Consider the following 18,958-nt stretch of genomic DNA (forward strand, 5'->3'; position numbering starts at 1 on the left):
AATGGACACATCTTTAATGTCTGCAGGGCGCAGTTCTAGTTTTGTTTTAGTTAGAATTGGATAAAAAATGTTAAACTTCTTTCTGTGTAGTTTTCTTTAGCACAGTCTACTGATAAAGCTTCCAGTCACTGTTCTTCAGTGAAGACCCCCTCCCATTGTTGTTGCACGCCCATGAAAAAGATACTCTGAGATCACCTTACCAGCATTCACAGTCCTCTGGATCTCCGATGCTGGATCTCAAACATTACAGGTCTGGTCAAAACTGCTAATCTGGTTTTGATCTTTAGTTTCTATCAAGATGAAAACATCGATCTGCAGAGATTGTACCAGCATGAGCTGTCTAGTTGGCTCTTTCCCTGACAATAAAGTCTGATTGGTTGTTTATCCGACAACACTCTTTAAAGAGGCTGAATTCAAAAACAAAATGGATCAGATCAAAGAAAGATAAAACCTCAAGAACCAGTAAGAGAACTGGTGGGAACAGAACCAAGCTGGGATCCTTCTGACAGGAACTTTGAGTGGATGCTGATTTACTAAAAAAGCTTAGTTTCCTCTTGTTTACCATCTACCTTGTTGGACAATGTGTAAAACTTCCAAATAGACACTTAAATTTATATAAAATAGTTTTTAAAGGTTTAGGCAACAGGGAACATTGAGCCACAAACTTTTATGACATGAAAAACTCAAAACTCAAGTCATACAGCAGACATAAAATAATCTGAATTTGTTACTGAAATTAAATTCTGATCAGTTATTGCTAGCAACCATTTTCTAACTGCAAACCTTCACACATCAGCATCATCAAGATTAAAACAAAAAAGAAAAAGCTAAAAACGTCTTTTCTAAGTAAAACTTAAACAGAAACCTGAACCTATACAATCAGTTTATATAAGCTCATAATTAACCAACAACAGAACGAAGCCAAAAAAAAAATGGAAATGGAAAATCTGAAAGACTGCAGGAACGTGCCTCTGCACATATATGGGGATTTTATTCTGACAGCTCAAATCTAATTTTACTGTTTATGCTTGGGAAGAAATCAGCCTGAGGAATCCTCTGAACTAAAGGTCAATAAAACATCACTTTACTTTTTGCTTTCAGGAATCTGCAGACGGATTTACTAAGGAATGTGCAGCTAGTTTGTAAAAAAAAAAAAAAAAAAAAGGATCAGAAAGTGAGCCACAGGTACAGTAATGAGCACGTGTGATTTCATGAGTGGCAACGCTGCTTTTAACTGCATATTTGAGGTTTTTGTTACGATGAGAAGTGTTGGCTGCAGCGCCGAGGAATAAATCACTTTTATTTTCATGAGGCAGAACGAAAAGATGTGCCGAAGATCAGAGACAGAGATTGAGTCGTGTGGTAGCGTTAAAACAAGACCTAACATCAGAGATAAGGGAACGCTGATCCTGTTTCTCTTTATTCCACTAATCTGTGCTGATGTTCCAGCTCTCAGACGCTGTTGGGTCATGTCTGAGGTTTTTTCAAGTAGTGGAGAGGAGGGGTTGAGGGGTGTTCAATTGTAAAAAAATAAATAAATAAATAATAAAAGCATTAAATAAATACAAAAATGACCAGAAACCAAACAGATGAAGAGTTCAAAAAATGCATGATAAATGACCCTGCAGGTCATAGATCAAATGGGAGACAATACTCATAAATTAAGATGAAACTTAAACTTGTTTTACTGTCTGTAGGCTGTAGGTGGCGCTGTGCATAAATAAGGGACCGAATAATTGACATAAAGTTCTGAAGTTGTAAAATGTGTTTTAAAAGGGTTCAACTGACTCTTACTTTAAAAATAAAATTGCAAATAATTAAAATCTGAAATTTGAAATTAAGCAAAAAACATCTTCTATATGATGCAGAAACTATTTTAAACACGTTTCTCCAATCACAGGAGGACAACTAATACAAAAACTGTAAAACAAGAGCGAGGGAGCCTTTACTTAAATGAACTTGATCCCTAACATGTTGTCCTATATCAGATTTTAGTCACTTTAAACGTCACAGCACCTTTACACACTGACAGGTTCATTCTGTGATATGAAATACAAATAGTTCAGTTTTCTAAATGAACTCAAAAAAGGAAGCAAGCAAAAGGAAGCAAAAAGGAAGAAAATTATCCTTTGCTCAAAGCGAAGGATGATTTATCTGCAGCATGTTAAGCCTCAGCACTCGGTGTGCATCATGTTATTACACGCACAGGTTCTCTGACATGGTGGACCTTCTGTCACTTTGTTTATTTATGGAGATGCAAACGTGGCAACAGACCAGCTGAATTCCTTTTTTTACTTTTATAAAATAAATATGTAAAACATCAATCTGACATTAGTTTAAAAAAACACATTGAATTTGATATTTTTGACCAAACACACACAAATAAGACCATTGTTTTTATATGTAATTTCTTAGGTTTGCTTTCAGGGCGTCGTTTAATTTTTCTGGTGTATGACTTAAACTTAAACCTGCAGACCCAGCAGACTCTTCAAATTCATTTAAAACAGAACATGTGTAGACTCTAGGACTTCAGCAGATGTAATATAACAGTTTAGATTACAATAAATCTCTAAATTTAATCGGAAAACAGAACAAAATCTTCAGGAGAAAGTTAACTGCACAGATCTGATAAAATGACTCCAGTTTCTTTTCCCTTCAGTCTAACTTGGACTTGTGTCCCATAAAAGACATTTTGGTGTTTTGCAGAGAGCGAAAGTGGACCTACCTGCTGCAGCTGCCATCCTTGAACGAATGAGCACACCTGGGCAGGTAACAGCACACCTGAGACACTTGCTGCCCGAGGCTGAAGCTGTCAGAGATGAAGAGAAAAATCACAAGAAAGAAATCTGCTCTCATTCAGAATAAAACTAAAACGATCCAACTGCTGCTGATTCAGGAGAAAAACAAAAAAAATTAGGGGTGTGGGGGGGGGGGTTCAGGAACAACACGTTAGGTCTGGTGAAGCCCTCGGGTTACCTTTTGTCAACTCTCCCCTCGATCCCCGCCCAAAATTACAGTAATGGATATCTTGAACACCACGACCCAGCCGTTCAGAGAAAAGAAAATGCATCATGTTTCAGATTTAGCTGCTTTGAAAACCAGTAATTAATTCTTACAGTTCAGTTTAATAAAATCTGAAAACATTAATCAACAAATCAGCCTAAACTCACGAAAAGCAGGAAGCTCTCTGAATGTCCTAAAGAAACCTTCCACCGGATACTGTAAAGGAGCCTGTGGGGGTTTAGGAGGTAAAAGAGCCCCCTCTGAAGGTTGTAGAGATGGAAAGCAGGCTCCTTTTGAGGTGGTTGTTGGAAAGGAGGCCAGACTGGAGGTTGTTGACGTAGAAAGGAACCCTGACTGTAGGTTGTTTGGGTGAAAGGGATGCCTCTCTGGGGGTTGTTGAGGTAGAAAGGAAGCCTTACTGGAGGTGGAGGTTGTTAAAGTGGAAAGGAGGCCTACTGTAGGTTATTGAGGGGGAAAGGAAGTATATCTGGGGGTTGTTGAGGTAGAAAGGAACCCGGACTGTAGGTTGTTAAAGTGGAAAGGATGCTTCTCTGGGGGTTGTTGATGTAGAAAGGAGGCCTGACTGTAGGTTGTTGAGGGGGAAAGGAAGCCTCTCTGGAGGTTGTTGAGATAGAAAGGAAGCCTGACTGTAGGTTGTTAAAATGGAAAGGATGCCTCTCTGGAGGTTGTTGAGGTAGAAAGGATGCCTCTCTGGGGGGTTGTTGAGGTAGAAAGGATGCCTCTCGGGGGGTTGTTGAGGTAGAAAGGATGCCTCTCGGGGGGTTGTTGAGGTAGAAAGGATGCCTCTCGGGGGGTTGTTGAGGTAGAAAGGATGCCTCTCGGGGGGTTGTTGAGGTAGAAAGGATGCCTCTCGGGGGGTTGTTGAGGTAGAAAGGAAGCCTTACTGGAGGTGGAGGTTGTTAAAGTGGAAAGGAGGCCTGACTGTAGGTTGTTGAGGGGGAAAGGAAGCCTCTCTGGAGGTTGTTGAGGTAGAAAGGAAGCCTGACTGTAGGTTGTTAAAGTGGAAAGGATGCCTCTCTGGAGGTTGTTGAGGTAGAAAGGATGCCTCTCGGGGGTTGTTGAGGTAGAAAGGAAGTCTGATTGGAGGTTGTTAAAGTGGAAAGGAGGCCTGACTGTTGGTCGGCGATGTAGAAAGGAACACTGACTAGGTTGTTGAGGTAGAAAGGAAGCGTTTCTGGAGGTTGTTGAGGTAGAATGGAGGCCTGACTGTAGGTTGTGGAGGTGGTAAAGTAACTTCCTCTGGAGGCCAAAAGGAGCCCTCTCACAGTCTTCAAGGAGCCCCCTACAGAGGTTTTAAAGGAGCCTCCTGTTGGGGTTTTGAATGTTGAAAAGGAACCCTCTGACGGTTGTGGGGGCTCTCCAGGAACTCCCACTAAGGGTCATTAAAGAGCACCTTCTGAAGGTTATGGAGGTGGGAAAGAAGCACCATCTCCACGTTGTTAAGGAGTTGCTTGTGGAAGGGCAGTCAGGAAGTAAGACAGAAGGCATCTTGAGGCAACACAGGAGCTGTTTGGATATCAGACTGACAGGTCGTTAAGGAGTCTCCTCAGGGGGGGGTGTGAAGGAGCCGCCCAGATTGGCCATAAAGGAGCTAAATGGAGGCCAAAGTGGAAGTACTTGCTGTTAGCGTGTCGAGGACCCTGAACAGAGAAAGAAACAAACACTGTCGATGATGTGGTCATCAGAGATGAACAATGATCCATCAGTGGGACAAGATCTTCAGATGGACAAGATGTTGAATTTACGACAGAACACGTTTCACAATGATTTTCATGGTTCTGTTCAGAGGAGCGAGTTACTGATGGCTACAGGGTTACAATGGCGATCCTGCTGATGTTTCTGTTCTCCTGTTGTTCCTGACTGAAACCAGATCATCTCCGTACTTTGAGACTGGCAGTGTCTTTATCATTTCTGCTCTCTCTCCCTGTGTGGTGAGTGGAGGGGGTTGAGATGTTTTCACCAGTGATGTCGTCACCGCTTCATCTCCTGTAATTTTCTCAGTGTGTGCCGTTGGCTTGAAGGCAAGAAACAGGCGACGTGTTTTGCCGATGAACAAGTTAACAAACTGCTGGTGTGGATGAAAGCAGGCACGGACGGCCTCCCACCATCATTGTTAACCCTTTCAAAGAGGCTTTGTGTGAGGCACACAGCCATGTGCTGAGCCTGCACTCTAACGCACAAAGCCACCAGCATCTCTCAGGTGTATAAAAGCTGTGAGCCCACACAGGTAGAAGCGCACCAAGCCTCCTCCAGCTCCACGTCGACAACATGTCTGCCACCAACATGAACATGAGCAGGGTAAGTCGATTTCTTAGCTCTCAGGATTGATCAAAGCAGAAATTATCCGTCCTAATAAAGGTTAACAGATACATTTAGAGTGATTTGGATGTTTTAAATGAGTGGAAGATGATTTTAAAAGTCTACTTTCAATGTTTTTACCTGATGAAGTAGAAGGGAGAGAGAGAGAGAGAGTGGCATCTCTCTACACAGAAAGCTGGATTTGTGTCAGTTTGTTTTAAACATACCAGTGAACGGTTACACCGCTAATCTGAAGGACTGAAGAGTTAAGAGCAGACCAGCAGTAGATCTGTGTCTGCAGCACAGCATACAGACACAAAGGGACAACATGAATACTGACTAAATACGGAAAACAAACTATCTGTGGAAAAAACATATGTTTGAAAACGAAGCCCTGTGTTTGTTCTTAATGATTGACGTCAGGATATTTATTGCGTCTCTCAGGGTGAAATTGCATATTCAGATCACTTAAAAAGTTCCCATCATTCCTGCCGATCAACACAGATTTCACTGTAAAATGTACTCATAGCTCAAAGCATTTTTTTTTTCACTATACGAAGATGAAAAGTACTGACACCGTAGAGGCATTCTTTCTGCTCAGATCGTCTTCTACGAGGACAGGAACTTCCAGGGACGCTCCTATGACTGCAGCAGCGACTGCGCCGACCTGTCCTCCTACCTGAGCAGGTGTCACTCCTGCAGGGTGGAGAGAGGCTGCTTCATGGTCTACGACCGCACCAACTACATGGGCAACCAGTACTTCATGAAGAGGGGAGAGTACGCCGACTACATGAGCATGATGGGAATGAGCGACTGCATCAGGTCCTGCCGCATGATCCCCATGGTAAGCAGCCACATTACAGCCCCACATCATCTCCATTGTCACCTTAGCGCTCTACATAAACTAGTTTCAATAGAGCTTACACCATCTTCACGGTAACCAATCACATCAGAGCTATGGTTAATGGACTGAACAGCTCCTTTCTAATCACACCGGCTACTCAAAGCCTTTACACTAGAGCCACATTTACGAAGTCGCACTCATTCCTACACCTGTATGCATGTGACAGGACAGCCGGAATAGAACCCACAACTTTTAAGACTACTATTCCCACCGAGCTACAGACTCTCCCAGTATAGTTATGGCACAAACTATCCGAATGAGTAAGGAGTCCCATTACAGCGCGCACTATGTCCTTGGTAAGCGTTCAGCCACATTACAGCAACACTTCGGTAACTAGTCAGACGTCACAGAAGCTGCGGTTTCAACCCCCCACCTGCCAAAGTGTCCTTGGGCACGGCACCTAACCTAGAGTAGTTGAGTGACTACATATCGACACACCAATGTTGACAAATGACTGTTTGAAGAGTTGTTAGTTTGGGAGAATGTGTCTCTTAGTCCAAAAGCACTGAGTGGTGGGTGACACTAGAAAAATGCAATAAGTCCAGAGTTTTCATGTATTTTTCCCTGTTTGGTGCTTCCTTGCTGATCACTGATTATCGGTGTCTTCTAGTACCGCGGCTCCTACAGGATGAGGATCTACGAGAGGGAGAACTTCGGAGGCCAGATGCACGAGATGATGGACGACTGCGACAACATCATGGACCGCTACCGCATGTCCAACTGCATGTCGTGTCACGTGATGGACGGCCACTGGCTGATGTACGAGCAGCCCCACTACAGAGGCAGGATGATGTACATGAGGCCCGGCGAGTACAGGAGCTTCTCCAGCATGGGCATGAGCAACATGAGGTTCATGAGCATGAGGCGCATCATGGACTCCTACTACTGAAAACAATCAGGACACAGAGCAGAGAAACAATAAAGAAATGTTTGTTTCTTTAAAATCTGTCTGTCTTTCTTAAATCATTGCATGGAGTCTTATTTAGTGGATAAGTGGTGAAACTCCAGGGTAAAAAAAAAAAAAGTAATACAATATCAGTGATGTTTTCCTTTTAGAACCAATTCATCATCATATTTTATGCTGGAAAATTGAACAAATCCAATTTGAATGCTGCAAGCAGCTTTAAATCTTCGCACTCTGGTGGATTTTAGCCGTGCGTTGTTTTACCTCAGTCTCTTCACACCCCTGGTTTGGCAGAAGTGCGTCTCGCCTTATGTGGATCTCTAAATTAACCTTTAAATTTGTATTCAGTTGGATTCAGGTTAGATAGTTAAGTTAAAAATGACCATACCCATGGCAGGTCAACCAGTGTCCTGTTCCCAGGGATTTGTGCATCCAAAATAAAAAGTAAGCTGTAAGAAACATTCATTTATCTTTCATCTGAGGCCGTTTGAACATCAGAGAAACATGTGTGCAGCACTAAAATAAAAAATAAATAAACAAATAAAATGAGGACTTAAGATTACCATCCCGATGTGTCAAAGAGTGGACTGTGGTGACACGTCAGTAGCATGGGCCAGGGTCTTTACAGATGTGGCTCCTGATTTTGAAAACACATGCTAAATCTTCACTGGTCCTCAGCTCCTGTAGGTGGGTGATATATCAAGGCAAGGCAAAATAATTTGTATAGCACAATTCAGTACAGAGACAATGCAAAGTGCATTACATGATTAAAATATGAAAATAAAAAAGAATAAAAACAAGTAGGAATAAAATGTAGAAACTGTCAGGGTTTTGTTTACCGATGAACTCAGGACAAACACACGGAACTAAAAGTTTGAGACTTTATTGAAAGAAGTGTGCTGGGTGATGAGTGATGAAGACCGGAGGTTCAGGACTGCAGAAAGTCAGGGATGTAGATGATGGCAGGAGCTGACAGCCCGGAGACAGAGAGTCCACACTTGCTAGGTGCTGCTCGGCTAGCAGGCCTCATAGCACTCAGGTTAGCAGTTCATTGGAGACACCAGGGCACAGAGCTGAGCTTCACCAGGGCGGCTAGTCAGGTTAGCAGAACTTGAGAGACACCAGGGCACAGAGCAGAGCCTTTCCAGGATGGCTAGTCCAGTTAGCAGTTCTCTGGAGACACCAGGACACAGAGCAGAACCTCTCCAGGAACAAACAGTGAATGAACAGTCTTAGAGTGACTGACAGGACTAACCTTAACAACAGGAGCAAAACAAAGCTTCCAAGGCAAAACGGGGACTGGCATGGAGAGGTGTGGAATGATGACGGTAGAACTATTTAACTAGAGCAGTCGAAGGCAGTCCTAAACAAATCAGTTCATTGCAAAAAGCAAGTAAAATTTTCTTGAAATTGGTGTATTTCTCCTTGATTTGAGCAGCTAAATAAGACTATTTGCCAATGGAATTTGGTATTTTTACCCCTAAAATAAGATAATTAGAAATTCTGCTCTTGAAATAAGACGATGGCAATGAATTGTTCCTATTCTAAGTGCAAAAATGTTATTCCATTGGCAAATAGTCCTATTTACCTGCTCAAATCAAGGAAACATACATTAATTTCAAGAAAATGTTAGTTATTTTTAGTTATTTATTTTTCAGATGTTAAGGCCACGGCAGCACGCTCCATGGCTTCCTGTTACAAGTGGGCAGGATTTAAATGATGTTGGTTTTCTCTCCCAATATTGTTTTGCGCAGGACAACACTGCCATCAGCTTTCATGATGCTCCATTATATTTAACAATTAATATTTTAAGACAAGATGTAACAATTTTTTTCAAAAACAGAAATGTTTATCTGATCTGAAACCTCTCACCTGAGTAACAGTGAACTTTGGATTACTTGATTATTATCTATTACAAATATTTTTACTGCATCTGATTGCATATTATTCTCATTTTGATTATTTTAGCAAATGTTTTTTTACTCTATTCACCATTTTTTAAACAATCTGAGAAAATGCTAGGGCACTAAAACTTAGAAATGACATTATGAGACTGTACATTAGGAGCAAATGTAGCCTACAACATAAGAAAAATATATAGAATGTGGGTTATTAAAGTCAAAAAGTTTTTAAAAATAGCACAAAGAATCATTTAGAAGGCAAGCCAGATTGATAATATGTTGCACTCTATGTTCTTCACAACATAAATCTGGGTCTGCTTCCATTTAATCCATTCGGGGAAAGGAGAGAATTTCAGCCGGACTCTCTGAGCTGATTGGGTGAAGCAACTATTTCCCGCCTACCAAAGGTTGGTTTTAGCCAATCATGGTATCAAATGAAAATGTTAGCAGCAGACGCCATAAGAAACCACAACAAGTTACGTTGGTCAAGACAGTTCTTGCTGTTCTTTAAAAGAAGCAATTGTGGATCTGACAAAACAGATGTGATTACAGCAGCTACGCGTCCTCCTACGCTGCCATGCTAATGTTGGTTCGGCTGTGGGCTCAGCAGCTCTAGCTTTCATCATAGCTGATATGTCCCGCCTTAAACCATCATACTGCAACGTGATTGGCCAAAATGGGCACGGGACAAGATGGATTCTCGTGTGTTTGGGAGCCCAGGAATACTGCGAGAATTCAGGTTGCAGGTAAGGTTAACAAATCTAAAAGTTGGAGATAGTAGCTTATGAGGACAAGAGTCGGGCAAAAATAAAATGTCTCGGTAAAATTGTCATACAGATATAAATATTTTGACATTATCCCATTTTCTACATAATATCATCAGCTGCAGTCCTGACCATATGTAGCAAAAATTCTGTTTTAATGATAAAAAATTATATTTCAGATTGAGGCAAAAAACACAAAAAGTAATAAACATTCTGTCCAATTACTGTAAAATTGTTTTGGGGGGAGTGTGTGTGTGTGTGTGTGTGGGGGGGGGGGGCTTATCAGAGTCAGGGGAAGTTTAAAATTTGCACTAACACCGATTTTTGTCTGATTTTTATTCATTCATTATTATTTTATTATTTATTGTGTGGTGTCATACTTTATAAGAAATGTCACATTTTTCACATTGGTGCAAATAACACCAAAAAAAACAACAACCAATCAAACAAAAAATAAATGCAAACACTCCAATGAAGTATACCTTAGAAATTACATACATTACATAATTCAACATTTTGTAGTAGGTGGTTTCTCTTGGATGTGTTTTACTTTAATGAGTCAAACCGGTTTCAAACCCAAAATGAGGAAGCTCCCACACATCAAACACACAGAGCCAAAACAAACCAATACCACTCTCTAAATTAACTCTAAGCAGACAAAACTGCAGCTGGAGGAGAAAAAGGGACCATCACTCCACCTGAGAGACGGTAATTGTTAAAACAGCATGTGGAGAAAGTCCAGTTGGCTCTTTTAGATTAAACACTAGGTCCGGGCTGAAGTAAGGTGCTTTATCCAGTTCTGTTTATGCCGTTTTTGGTGTTAAAACCTGATGGATGGGGGGTGGTTCCACGATTTTTCTCATATGCATTTCCCCCTTTTCCACTTAGATTACAGGTATTATAATTCAAAGTAAGGCTGCGACAACTTTTTCCTCAGAGAGAAAAAATAAACTGTCTGCCAACAATAGATTTATCAGTTTTAGATAAAAATTATTTTATTGTTAAAGTCTCCAATCAGAATGTTCTCCCTTTTAGTAGTGAGAGAAGAATAAAGTGAGTTAAATATCTTTTTTTATCATTAGCAATAATTTGCTACTATTGGAACCATTGTTGTGACTACTAGTTCCTGGGATGCTCTTAACCAAAGAGTAATTATCTATTATCAAACCTAAATGCATCTTAAATGTACCCAAATGTTGATAGAGATTGCTTACTGGAGAGGCAAAAAAATAATTTTTATTCTGATTTTGAGACTGATTTTGGATCGGGTTAAAACCAGAATAGTTCTATGTGGCTCAATCAATTAAATTTTTTAATCCAAAATTTTAATTAAATTTTACTTTCTATGTTATATGGTAATAGTGGATGATATGTCTCCCCTGATGATGTCACAACTAACAGAACACCAGACCAGGTGTACCTTCTATGAAGAAAAACAATGACAGAACAAAAAGCTAAAAGTTGAAGTAACAACAAACAATGCAAATTGGAGAACAGTAGGAGAACTCAGCAGAGTGACAGCAGAGACACAAAAAAGCACACTCCGCTATCTTAGATGGCTCATCCAGCTATACTTTTGGACTGTGTGAAAATTATATGATAATAAGTCTTTGTTTAGCCAGGATAAATGAATAATCAAGCATATAGAGTTTTTATTGTGATTATGCAACAATAATGACTTTTTGACAAGACACCAGTGCAGAATTTACACATAACACACAGACACTGATCAAAGACATAAAGGTTCAAGTTAAATGTACCGACAGCACTTCCTGAGAAGCTAAAAAGTTTGCAAATTGTCCTTATGGATCTGATAAGATAAAAATGTTATAAAGACAGACAGCAATCACTTTACAGAATGATGTAAAACACTCTGCAGTTGCATGAATATATCAGACGAAACACTCCCTGACAAGTTAAAAAGTGTGCCAATAGATATTAGCATGTGAGACACATATTTCTTTATTGGATCAAGAAACTGTGGAGCCAGTAGCTTGTTACATGTTTGTAAATCTGTAACAGACCATGAACTGGCTGGTGGTTTATTTGATTTTCAGCAGGGGGTGAAAGCCCTCAAAGCTTTGGGAAATAAGCTGTTTCTAAATATATTAGTTTTTAATTGAATGTTACCAAAGTGTTTACCTGATGGAAGTGCCGGGTGGGATCTGTGGCAATGCATCTGGCCCTTTTCTGGACTCATGCAGCATAAACCGTGTCTAGATCTTGTAGACGGCATCTCACAATCCCTGTGCTGTCCTCACCACCTGTGCTAAGTCCTTCCTCTCCTGTGCCTTGGAGCTCCTTCACCAGACTGTTGCACTGAGACACAAGATGCTTTCAATCGTAGCTCTATGAAAGTTTTTTAGTTGCTGAGTAGAAAGTCCAGTCTGTTTCCTTAGAAGAGCTGTTGTTGGGACTTCTTCACCAGGTGGAGAGGTGTTCACAGTCAAGTCAGAGAAAATGTGAATGCCCAGGACATTTATGCCGTCCACATGCTCCACCACCTCCCCCTGTATGCAGAGATGAGCGTGTTCAGTCCTCCAGGACCTCCTGTATTCTATTATTACCTTCTTGGTCTTGCTGGAGTTCAGGATGAGGTTGTTCCTGGAGCCTCATTTTGTCAGATTGTGTATCTCCTCTCTGTAATGGGTCTCATCGTTGTTGGAGATGAGATGCACCATAGTGGTGTCATCCACAAACTTCACATCCATGTTTGTGGGGTGGATGGCAGAGCAGTCGTGTGTGAAGAGAGTGAACAAAGCAGGGCTGAGGACACAACCCTGTGGCGTTCCAGTGTTTAGAAACTGTGGGGTGGTTGTGCGTTTCTCTATCTTCACTATTCAATTCAATTCAATTCAATTCAATTTTATTTATATAGCGCCAAATCATGAAACATGTCATCTCAAGGCACTTTACAAAGTCAAGTTCAATCATATTATACAGATTGGGTCAGATTATACAGATTGGTCAAAAATGTCCTATATAAGGGAACCAGTTGATTGCATCAAAGTCCCGACAAGCAGCATTCACTCCTGGGGAACCGTAGAGCCACAGGGAGAGTCGTCTGCATTGTACATGGCTTTGCTGCAATCCCTCATACTGAGCAAGCATGAAGCGACAGTGGGAAGAAAAACTCCCCATTAACGGGAAGGAAAACCTCCGGCAGAACCGGGCTCAGTATGAACGGTCATCTGCCTCGACCGACTGGGGTTACAGAAGACAGAGCAGAGACACAACAAGAGAGACAAAAAAGCACAGAAGCACACATTGATCTAGTAATCTGTTCTACATTAGATGGTAGTAGCGTGTGAGCCGTCTTCTCTGGATGATGTCACAGTTAACAGAACGCCAGACCAGGTGTACCTACTATGAAGAAAAAGAGAGAGAGCAAAAAGTTAAAAGCTGAAATGACGACAGTCATTTCAATGTAATACAATGCAAAACTGGAGAACAGTAGACTGAAGAACAGTAGAAATCAGTAGAGTGAGAAAATTAGACCCTGATGTCCTCCAACAGCTTAGCCCTATCACAGCACAACTATAGAGATAGCTCAGGGTATGAGCCACTCTAACTATGAGCTTTGTCAAAAAGGAAAGTTTTAACATTAGTCTTAAAAATAGATAGGGTGTCTGCCTCACAGACCAAAACTGGGAGTTGGTTCCACAGGAGAGGAGCCTGATAGCTAAAGGATCTGCCTCCCATTCTACTTTTAGAGACTCTAGGAACCACCAGCAGACCTGCAGTCTGAAAGCGAAGTGCTCTGTTAGGAACATACGGGGTAATCAGAGCTCTGATATATGATGGAGCTTGATTATTAAGGGCTTTATACGTTAGAAGGAGAATTTTAAATTCTACACTACCTGGGGCCTGTTGGTGAGGAAGTCGCTGATCCAGGAGCAGAAGAGATAATCGCAGGTTGTGGAGCTTCACAACCAGCATGTCTGGAAGCACAATGTTGAATGCTGAGCTGAAGTCCGTGAAGAGCATCCTAATATAGGTGTCGGGATGCTGCAGAGGAGTCAAAGCCGTGTGAAGTGCTAACGAGTCAGCGTCCTCTATGGTTCTCCCTGTTAGCTAAGTACAGGTTGTCCAGGCCAGCGGGGATGGCGTCTTTCTTGATGAATCCTCTTGAAGCACTGTTGAAGCAGGTGATGGTTGGGTTTTTGGGAACAGGCAAAATGATGGAGGATTTCAGGTAGGCAGGGACCACAGAGAGCTGCAGGGAGAGGTTAAAAGATGTCCAGAAAAAAACCTGCAGATAAATCATCTCTTTTTCCAGGGCGTCTTGGTCAAGATGGAGGCATAAATGTAATCTTATGTCTTATAAATCGAATCTTAATTTAAAAAAATGTGCCCTCTAAACAGAACAGACCAATGATGTAAAGAACCAGGAGCTCCTGCTTTCTTTTTGCCACCTGATTTGTGTCCTGATGGAAGCATTTGGAGGCTGGAGGCTCTCGCTAGCTTTTGATGCTGAGCTTTTACAGGAAAAATCAGAGAATGAGGAGAAGAGCTCAGGGGAAGTTTTGGATGATCCTTTGAAGAACCTATTAAGTTTTGATGGAGTCCACATGAAGAAAATGCTTTTCAACCCCACAACATCCATCTTTAACAATCTGAATGCAAACTAAACTGTTCTTTCTTTTTGTTTCTACATTTAACAACAGGTTTTATAGCCGAGCAATTTAAAAAAAAAAACAGCTGCTTAACAAACATTAAGCAGTTACAGCTTAATATTTAAGAGGAGAAACAGAAACCTCTATTATTGCTCAGGACAGAGCCATGTCTGAAACTAAACAGCTGGGAGATTTAGGTGTCATTTTTGGTCAAGCTTTCTCCTTGAAGTATCATTTAAACCATAATTTAATTTGAGAAACATCACCAACCTTAGATCCATGGTATCCCAGAGTGAACTTGAGATGATAATAAATTATTTTGTCTCTACATGATTAGATTATTATAATGTCCTGTTCAATTCTTTTACTAAGAGGCTTGCTCATCTTCAGATGGTCCAAAACTGTTTCAAAATTACTGACTCACTTAAACAGAAGAACCCATAGAACCCCTGTTTTAAAGTTACTACACTGGCTGCCTATTAGATCGGGGTTTTATTTTAAAATCTCAGTTTTAACTTTTAGAGCTTTATATGATCAGATTTCTTCATAGAGCTCTAATTTGATCCAAAAATGCAGCTCTCCTCGCCGTTTTAGGTCATTAAATCAAAAATGTTTTACTGGTTCCCCACAGGGTGAGGTGACTCCGACTTCTTGTTAAGTTTGGTCTTTAAAAAGTAGATAAAGACATTTTTGTTCCAAGAGTTTTTATCATATGCATTTATAATTGTTCTGTGTTTATATTGTTGTATAAGGCTGTGCATTCTGTTGTGTAACGCTGCTGTCTGTAAAAACTTGCTATACAAATAAATTTTACTTACTTATTATCTCACTTGTTTTTGTTTCTGTGTTTTAATGCTAAATTGCTTTCATTGTCCACCCTCATATGACTGATTCGTTCAACCTTTCATATTTCTTTCTAAAAAAACAAAACAAAACAAAAAACAAGAATATTAAGATAAATAAAAAAAAAGTCTTTTTATGTGGATTCATGAAACAAGCTAAAACAGTTAATAAAGTGAAAACCCACTTCACTAAATCATCCGAGTTTAGGTTTTAGAAGAAAATTTGGGGACAAATATTAAAATATGTGTAAAATTTCCAGTACTTTTGTCTTCAGGTGTTTGTTCCAGAAAGTGTGGCGTCCACAGGGGGGTGAAGGAAACATACAGCTGTTGTCCGCGGCTTTTTGTCTGTAGTTTCTAAGAGAAATGCCGAACGTTGAGCGTCTCTTTATGACGCGTTGCTGGCTCAGGCTGTTTGAACAAAAGGCCTCAGCTGCTCAGGTGCTATAAAGCGCAGCGGCTGCGGCTCCACAGGTAGTATCATCTCTCTCTCTCTCAGGGCGTGACATCCAGCAGCAAGCAGCTGAGCAACCTGACCGGCAACATGACGTCCAGCAACATGAACATGATGAGCAGGGTGAGAACCAGCAGCTCGTCCGGCTAAAGCGCAAACACATACCGGTTTTAAGTCAGATAAAATCTACACAAGTCAGATAAAATCCCTCTATTTGTGTTTAAATGATATCTGACAAAAAGAAAACTTTCATCTATGAGTTTATTTTTAAAAAGCCTCAAAATGAATTAGGGTGTAAAAAGAAAAGATATTACTTTTGCAAAGCAGCAGGTGTAACTGTGTAAAAAACAAAGCCACTTGACTTGACAATGACTACACTGCAAAAAAGGAACTAAAAGTAAGTAAGATTTTCTTGAAATTAATGCATTTGTCCTTATTTGAGCAGTCAAGTTTAAATTATCTGCCAATGGAATAAAATTTTTGCACTTAAAATAGGAACAAGTCATCTCCATTATCTTGTTTCAAGCACAGTATATCTAATTATCTTAATTTAGGGGTCAAAATACTCAGATAATCATATTTATCTGCTCGAATTAAGGACAAATACACTCGTTTCAAGTATATTTCACTTACTTTTAGTTCCCTTTTGCAGTGTATAATCACTTAATTAACATCTTCACCATCAAAAAAGTGCAAAATGTTCAGAGTTTTTGTTTTTTCCCCCCCCTTCAGATCGTCTTCTACGAGGACAGGAACTTCCAGGGACGCTCCTACCAGTGCAACAGCGACTGCGCCGACATGTCCTCCTACCTGAGCAGGTGTCACTCCTGCAGGGTGGAGAGAGGCTGCTTCATGGTCTACGACCGCACCAACTACATGGGCAACCAGTACTTCATGAAGAGGGGAGAGTACGCCGACTACATGAGCATGTTTGGAATGAGCGACTGCATCAGGTCCTGCCGCATGATCCCCATGGTGAGCAGCCACATTACAGCCCCACATCATCTCCATTGTAACCCGTCACCTTAGCGCTCACACGGCCTCTACATAAACCAGTTTCATTAGAGCCATCTCCACGGTAACCAATCACATCAGAGCTATGGTTAATGGACTGAACAGCTCCTTTCTAATCATACTGGCTACTCAGAGACCTTTACACTAGAGCCACATTTACGAAGTCGCACTCATTCCTACACCTGTATGCATGTGACAGGACAGCCGGAATAGAACCCACAACTTTCTTTTAAGACAACTACTATTCCCACCGAGCTACAGACGCTCCCAGTAAAGTTACGGCACAAACTATCCGAATGATTAAGCAGTCCCATTACAGCGCGCACTATGTCCTTGGTAAGCGTTCAGCCACATTACAGCAACACTTCGGTAACTAGACAGACGTCACAGAAGCTGCGGTTTCAACCCCCCATCTGCCACAGTGTCCTTGGGCACGGCACCTAAACTAGTGTTGCGCCAATGCCATTTTTGGCCCCGATACCATCTGCTTGAAATTGATGTGTGTGTATATATATGAAGAACTGCATACTATTTAGGGTAGTAGAACTTTTTATTGCCTACCTGAAATGGGTGACAATAGTTGAATAAACTTTTGGCTCTCAAAGGCCAAAATAGTGCAACATTGGTGAAATTATAACAGTAGAGCAACAGTAAGACAGTAAAATTACGTTAATAATTGAATAATCTCTTTTAAACCCTGAGTTTTGGCTCTCAAATGGCAAAATAGTGCAACTTTCATGAACTTATATAACATGTATAATACTAGTCGGGAGAGTTCAAGTGACATACAAACATCAAAATGGTATCGTGCCCAATTTGTTGGTACTCGCCGATACCGATACCACCATTTTAGTGCTATATCGGAGCCCCATACGTTACTGGCATCGGTATCGGTGCAACACTACACCTAATCTAGAGTAGCTGAGTGACTACATATCGACACACCTATGTTGACAAATGACTGTTTGAAGAGTTGTTAGTTTTGGGAGTAGATGGGAGAATATGGTGGTGGGTAACACTAGAAAAATGCAACAAGTCCAGGTTTTCGTGTATTTTTCCCTGTTTGGTACTTCCTTGCTGATCACTGATTATCGGTGTCTTCTAGTACCGCGGCTCCTACAGGATGAGGATCTACGAGAGGGAGAACTTCGGAGGCCAGATGCACGAGATGATGGACGACTGCGATAACATCATGGACCGCTACCGCATGTCCAACTGCATGTCGTGTCACGTGATGGACGGCCACTGGCTGATGTACGAGCAGCCCCACTACAGAGGCAGGATGATGTACATGAGGCCCGGCGAGTACAGGAGCTTCTCCAGCATGGGCATGAGCAACATGAGGTTCATGAGCATGAGGCGCATCATGGACTCCTACTACTGAAGTCGCTAAAGTGTAAATTACATTACGTCAATAAAAAGTCGTTCTGATGTTAAAACCTGCCGACGTCTCAGATCTGTTTCCAGCTAAAAGTTGGACGTAATGGTGGTAAAGAGAACTGTAGTTAGCATTATCCAAACAAGAGACAGTTGTTTAGCAACAAGCCACCATCATGTTGAAGCTTTCGTAAAACACAGCGAATTTTAGCAACCATTCCACTCTCCCATGAACTCGTTTTTTTAGTTAATGGTTGTTCTGTTATAATTTATGGTGTTCTGGAGACCCAAATGCCGGAAGGCAGCAGGTTAATGTTCTCAAAAACTTTGAAGCATGTTGATAAAGAAAAGCTGGTAAACAACAACAAGAGTTCATCTCTGCTCTGCTGGTGCAGGATTTGGCTGCTGGGGGGCCTGAAGCCCCCAAGACCTTTAATATATTTTCTCCAAGCATGTTTTTGCAGCCAACAGCTTCTTTTTTTTGCAACACTAGATTGACACTCAAACAAAACCTGGTTCTGCTGCTGGTCCCTCCTGTTAAAAAGCAGTTGTTGCTCTCCACTGTCATCACATGCTTGGGTCACCCATGGGTCAATGCAATCAGTGGGGCTTCCTTGGGCAGAAAACCTTTATTTGATTGAAGAGGGCTGTGTGACATACTGTTTTAATTGGATGTACCTGGACTCCCTGTTACTGGGAGCCTGACTGAAATGAACGGGAGCAGATTTGAGCTGGACCTATAATAATTTCCAGCTAATTTTCCTGAATTATTGTGAGAAACATCTTATAACTCTAAGCTCTCCTTAAACCAGTTAGACTATTAACACTTAACCTGAATATATTTCCATCCTTCCATAGTG

At 41.1% G+C, this 18,958-nt stretch overlaps 3 protein-coding genes across 5 annotated transcripts in view; 2 read left to right on the forward strand and 1 right to left on the reverse strand.

Annotated features, from left to right (window-relative positions):
* Window positions 1-2,864, reverse strand: part of lamb4 (laminin, beta 4) — a 42,170-nt gene extending 39,306 nt beyond the window's left edge. For both annotated transcript variants that reach the window (XM_021319023.2, XM_021319022.2), the window contains exon 1: window positions 2,726-2,864. The gene's annotated coding sequence lies outside the window, so the exon portion shown is untranslated. The remainder of the gene's footprint in view (window positions 1-2,725) is intronic.
* A 2,370-nt stretch (window positions 2,865-5,234) lies between these two features.
* On the forward strand, window positions 5,235-18,160 carry LOC118556209 (gamma-crystallin M2-like). The gene is made up of 4 exons (XM_036125308.1): window positions 5,235-5,322; window positions 5,924-6,166; window positions 6,837-7,105; window positions 18,096-18,160. Exons 1-4 carry the CDS (start codon window positions 5,293-5,295, stop codon window positions 18,103-18,105), a joined length of 552 nt encoding a protein of 183 aa, XP_035981201.1. The 5' UTR covers window positions 5,235-5,292; the 3' UTR covers window positions 18,106-18,160.
* On the forward strand, window positions 5,264-18,160 carry LOC105929669 (gamma-crystallin M2). 2 transcript variants are annotated; one of them, XM_021318959.2, is made up of 3 exons: window positions 5,264-5,322; window positions 16,440-16,682; window positions 17,827-18,160. In XM_021318959.2, the coding sequence occupies exons 1-3, from the start codon at window positions 5,293-5,295 to the stop codon at window positions 18,103-18,105; spliced, it is 552 nt and encodes a 183-aa protein (XP_021174634.2). In that variant the 5' UTR covers window positions 5,264-5,292; the 3' UTR covers window positions 18,106-18,160. The 2 variants fall into 2 exon arrangements, with proteins under 2 accessions (XP_021174634.2, XP_012722981.2); XM_012867527.3 differs by lacking the exon at window positions 5,264-5,322 and adding an exon at window positions 15,717-15,830.
* Window positions 18,161-18,958: the final 798 nt, after the last annotated feature.

This window comes from Fundulus heteroclitus, chromosome 2 (genome assembly GCF_011125445.2).
Source record: "Fundulus heteroclitus isolate FHET01 chromosome 2, MU-UCD_Fhet_4.1, whole genome shotgun sequence".
NCBI classification, from domain to species: Eukaryota; Metazoa; Chordata; class Actinopteri; order Cyprinodontiformes; family Fundulidae; genus Fundulus; species Fundulus heteroclitus.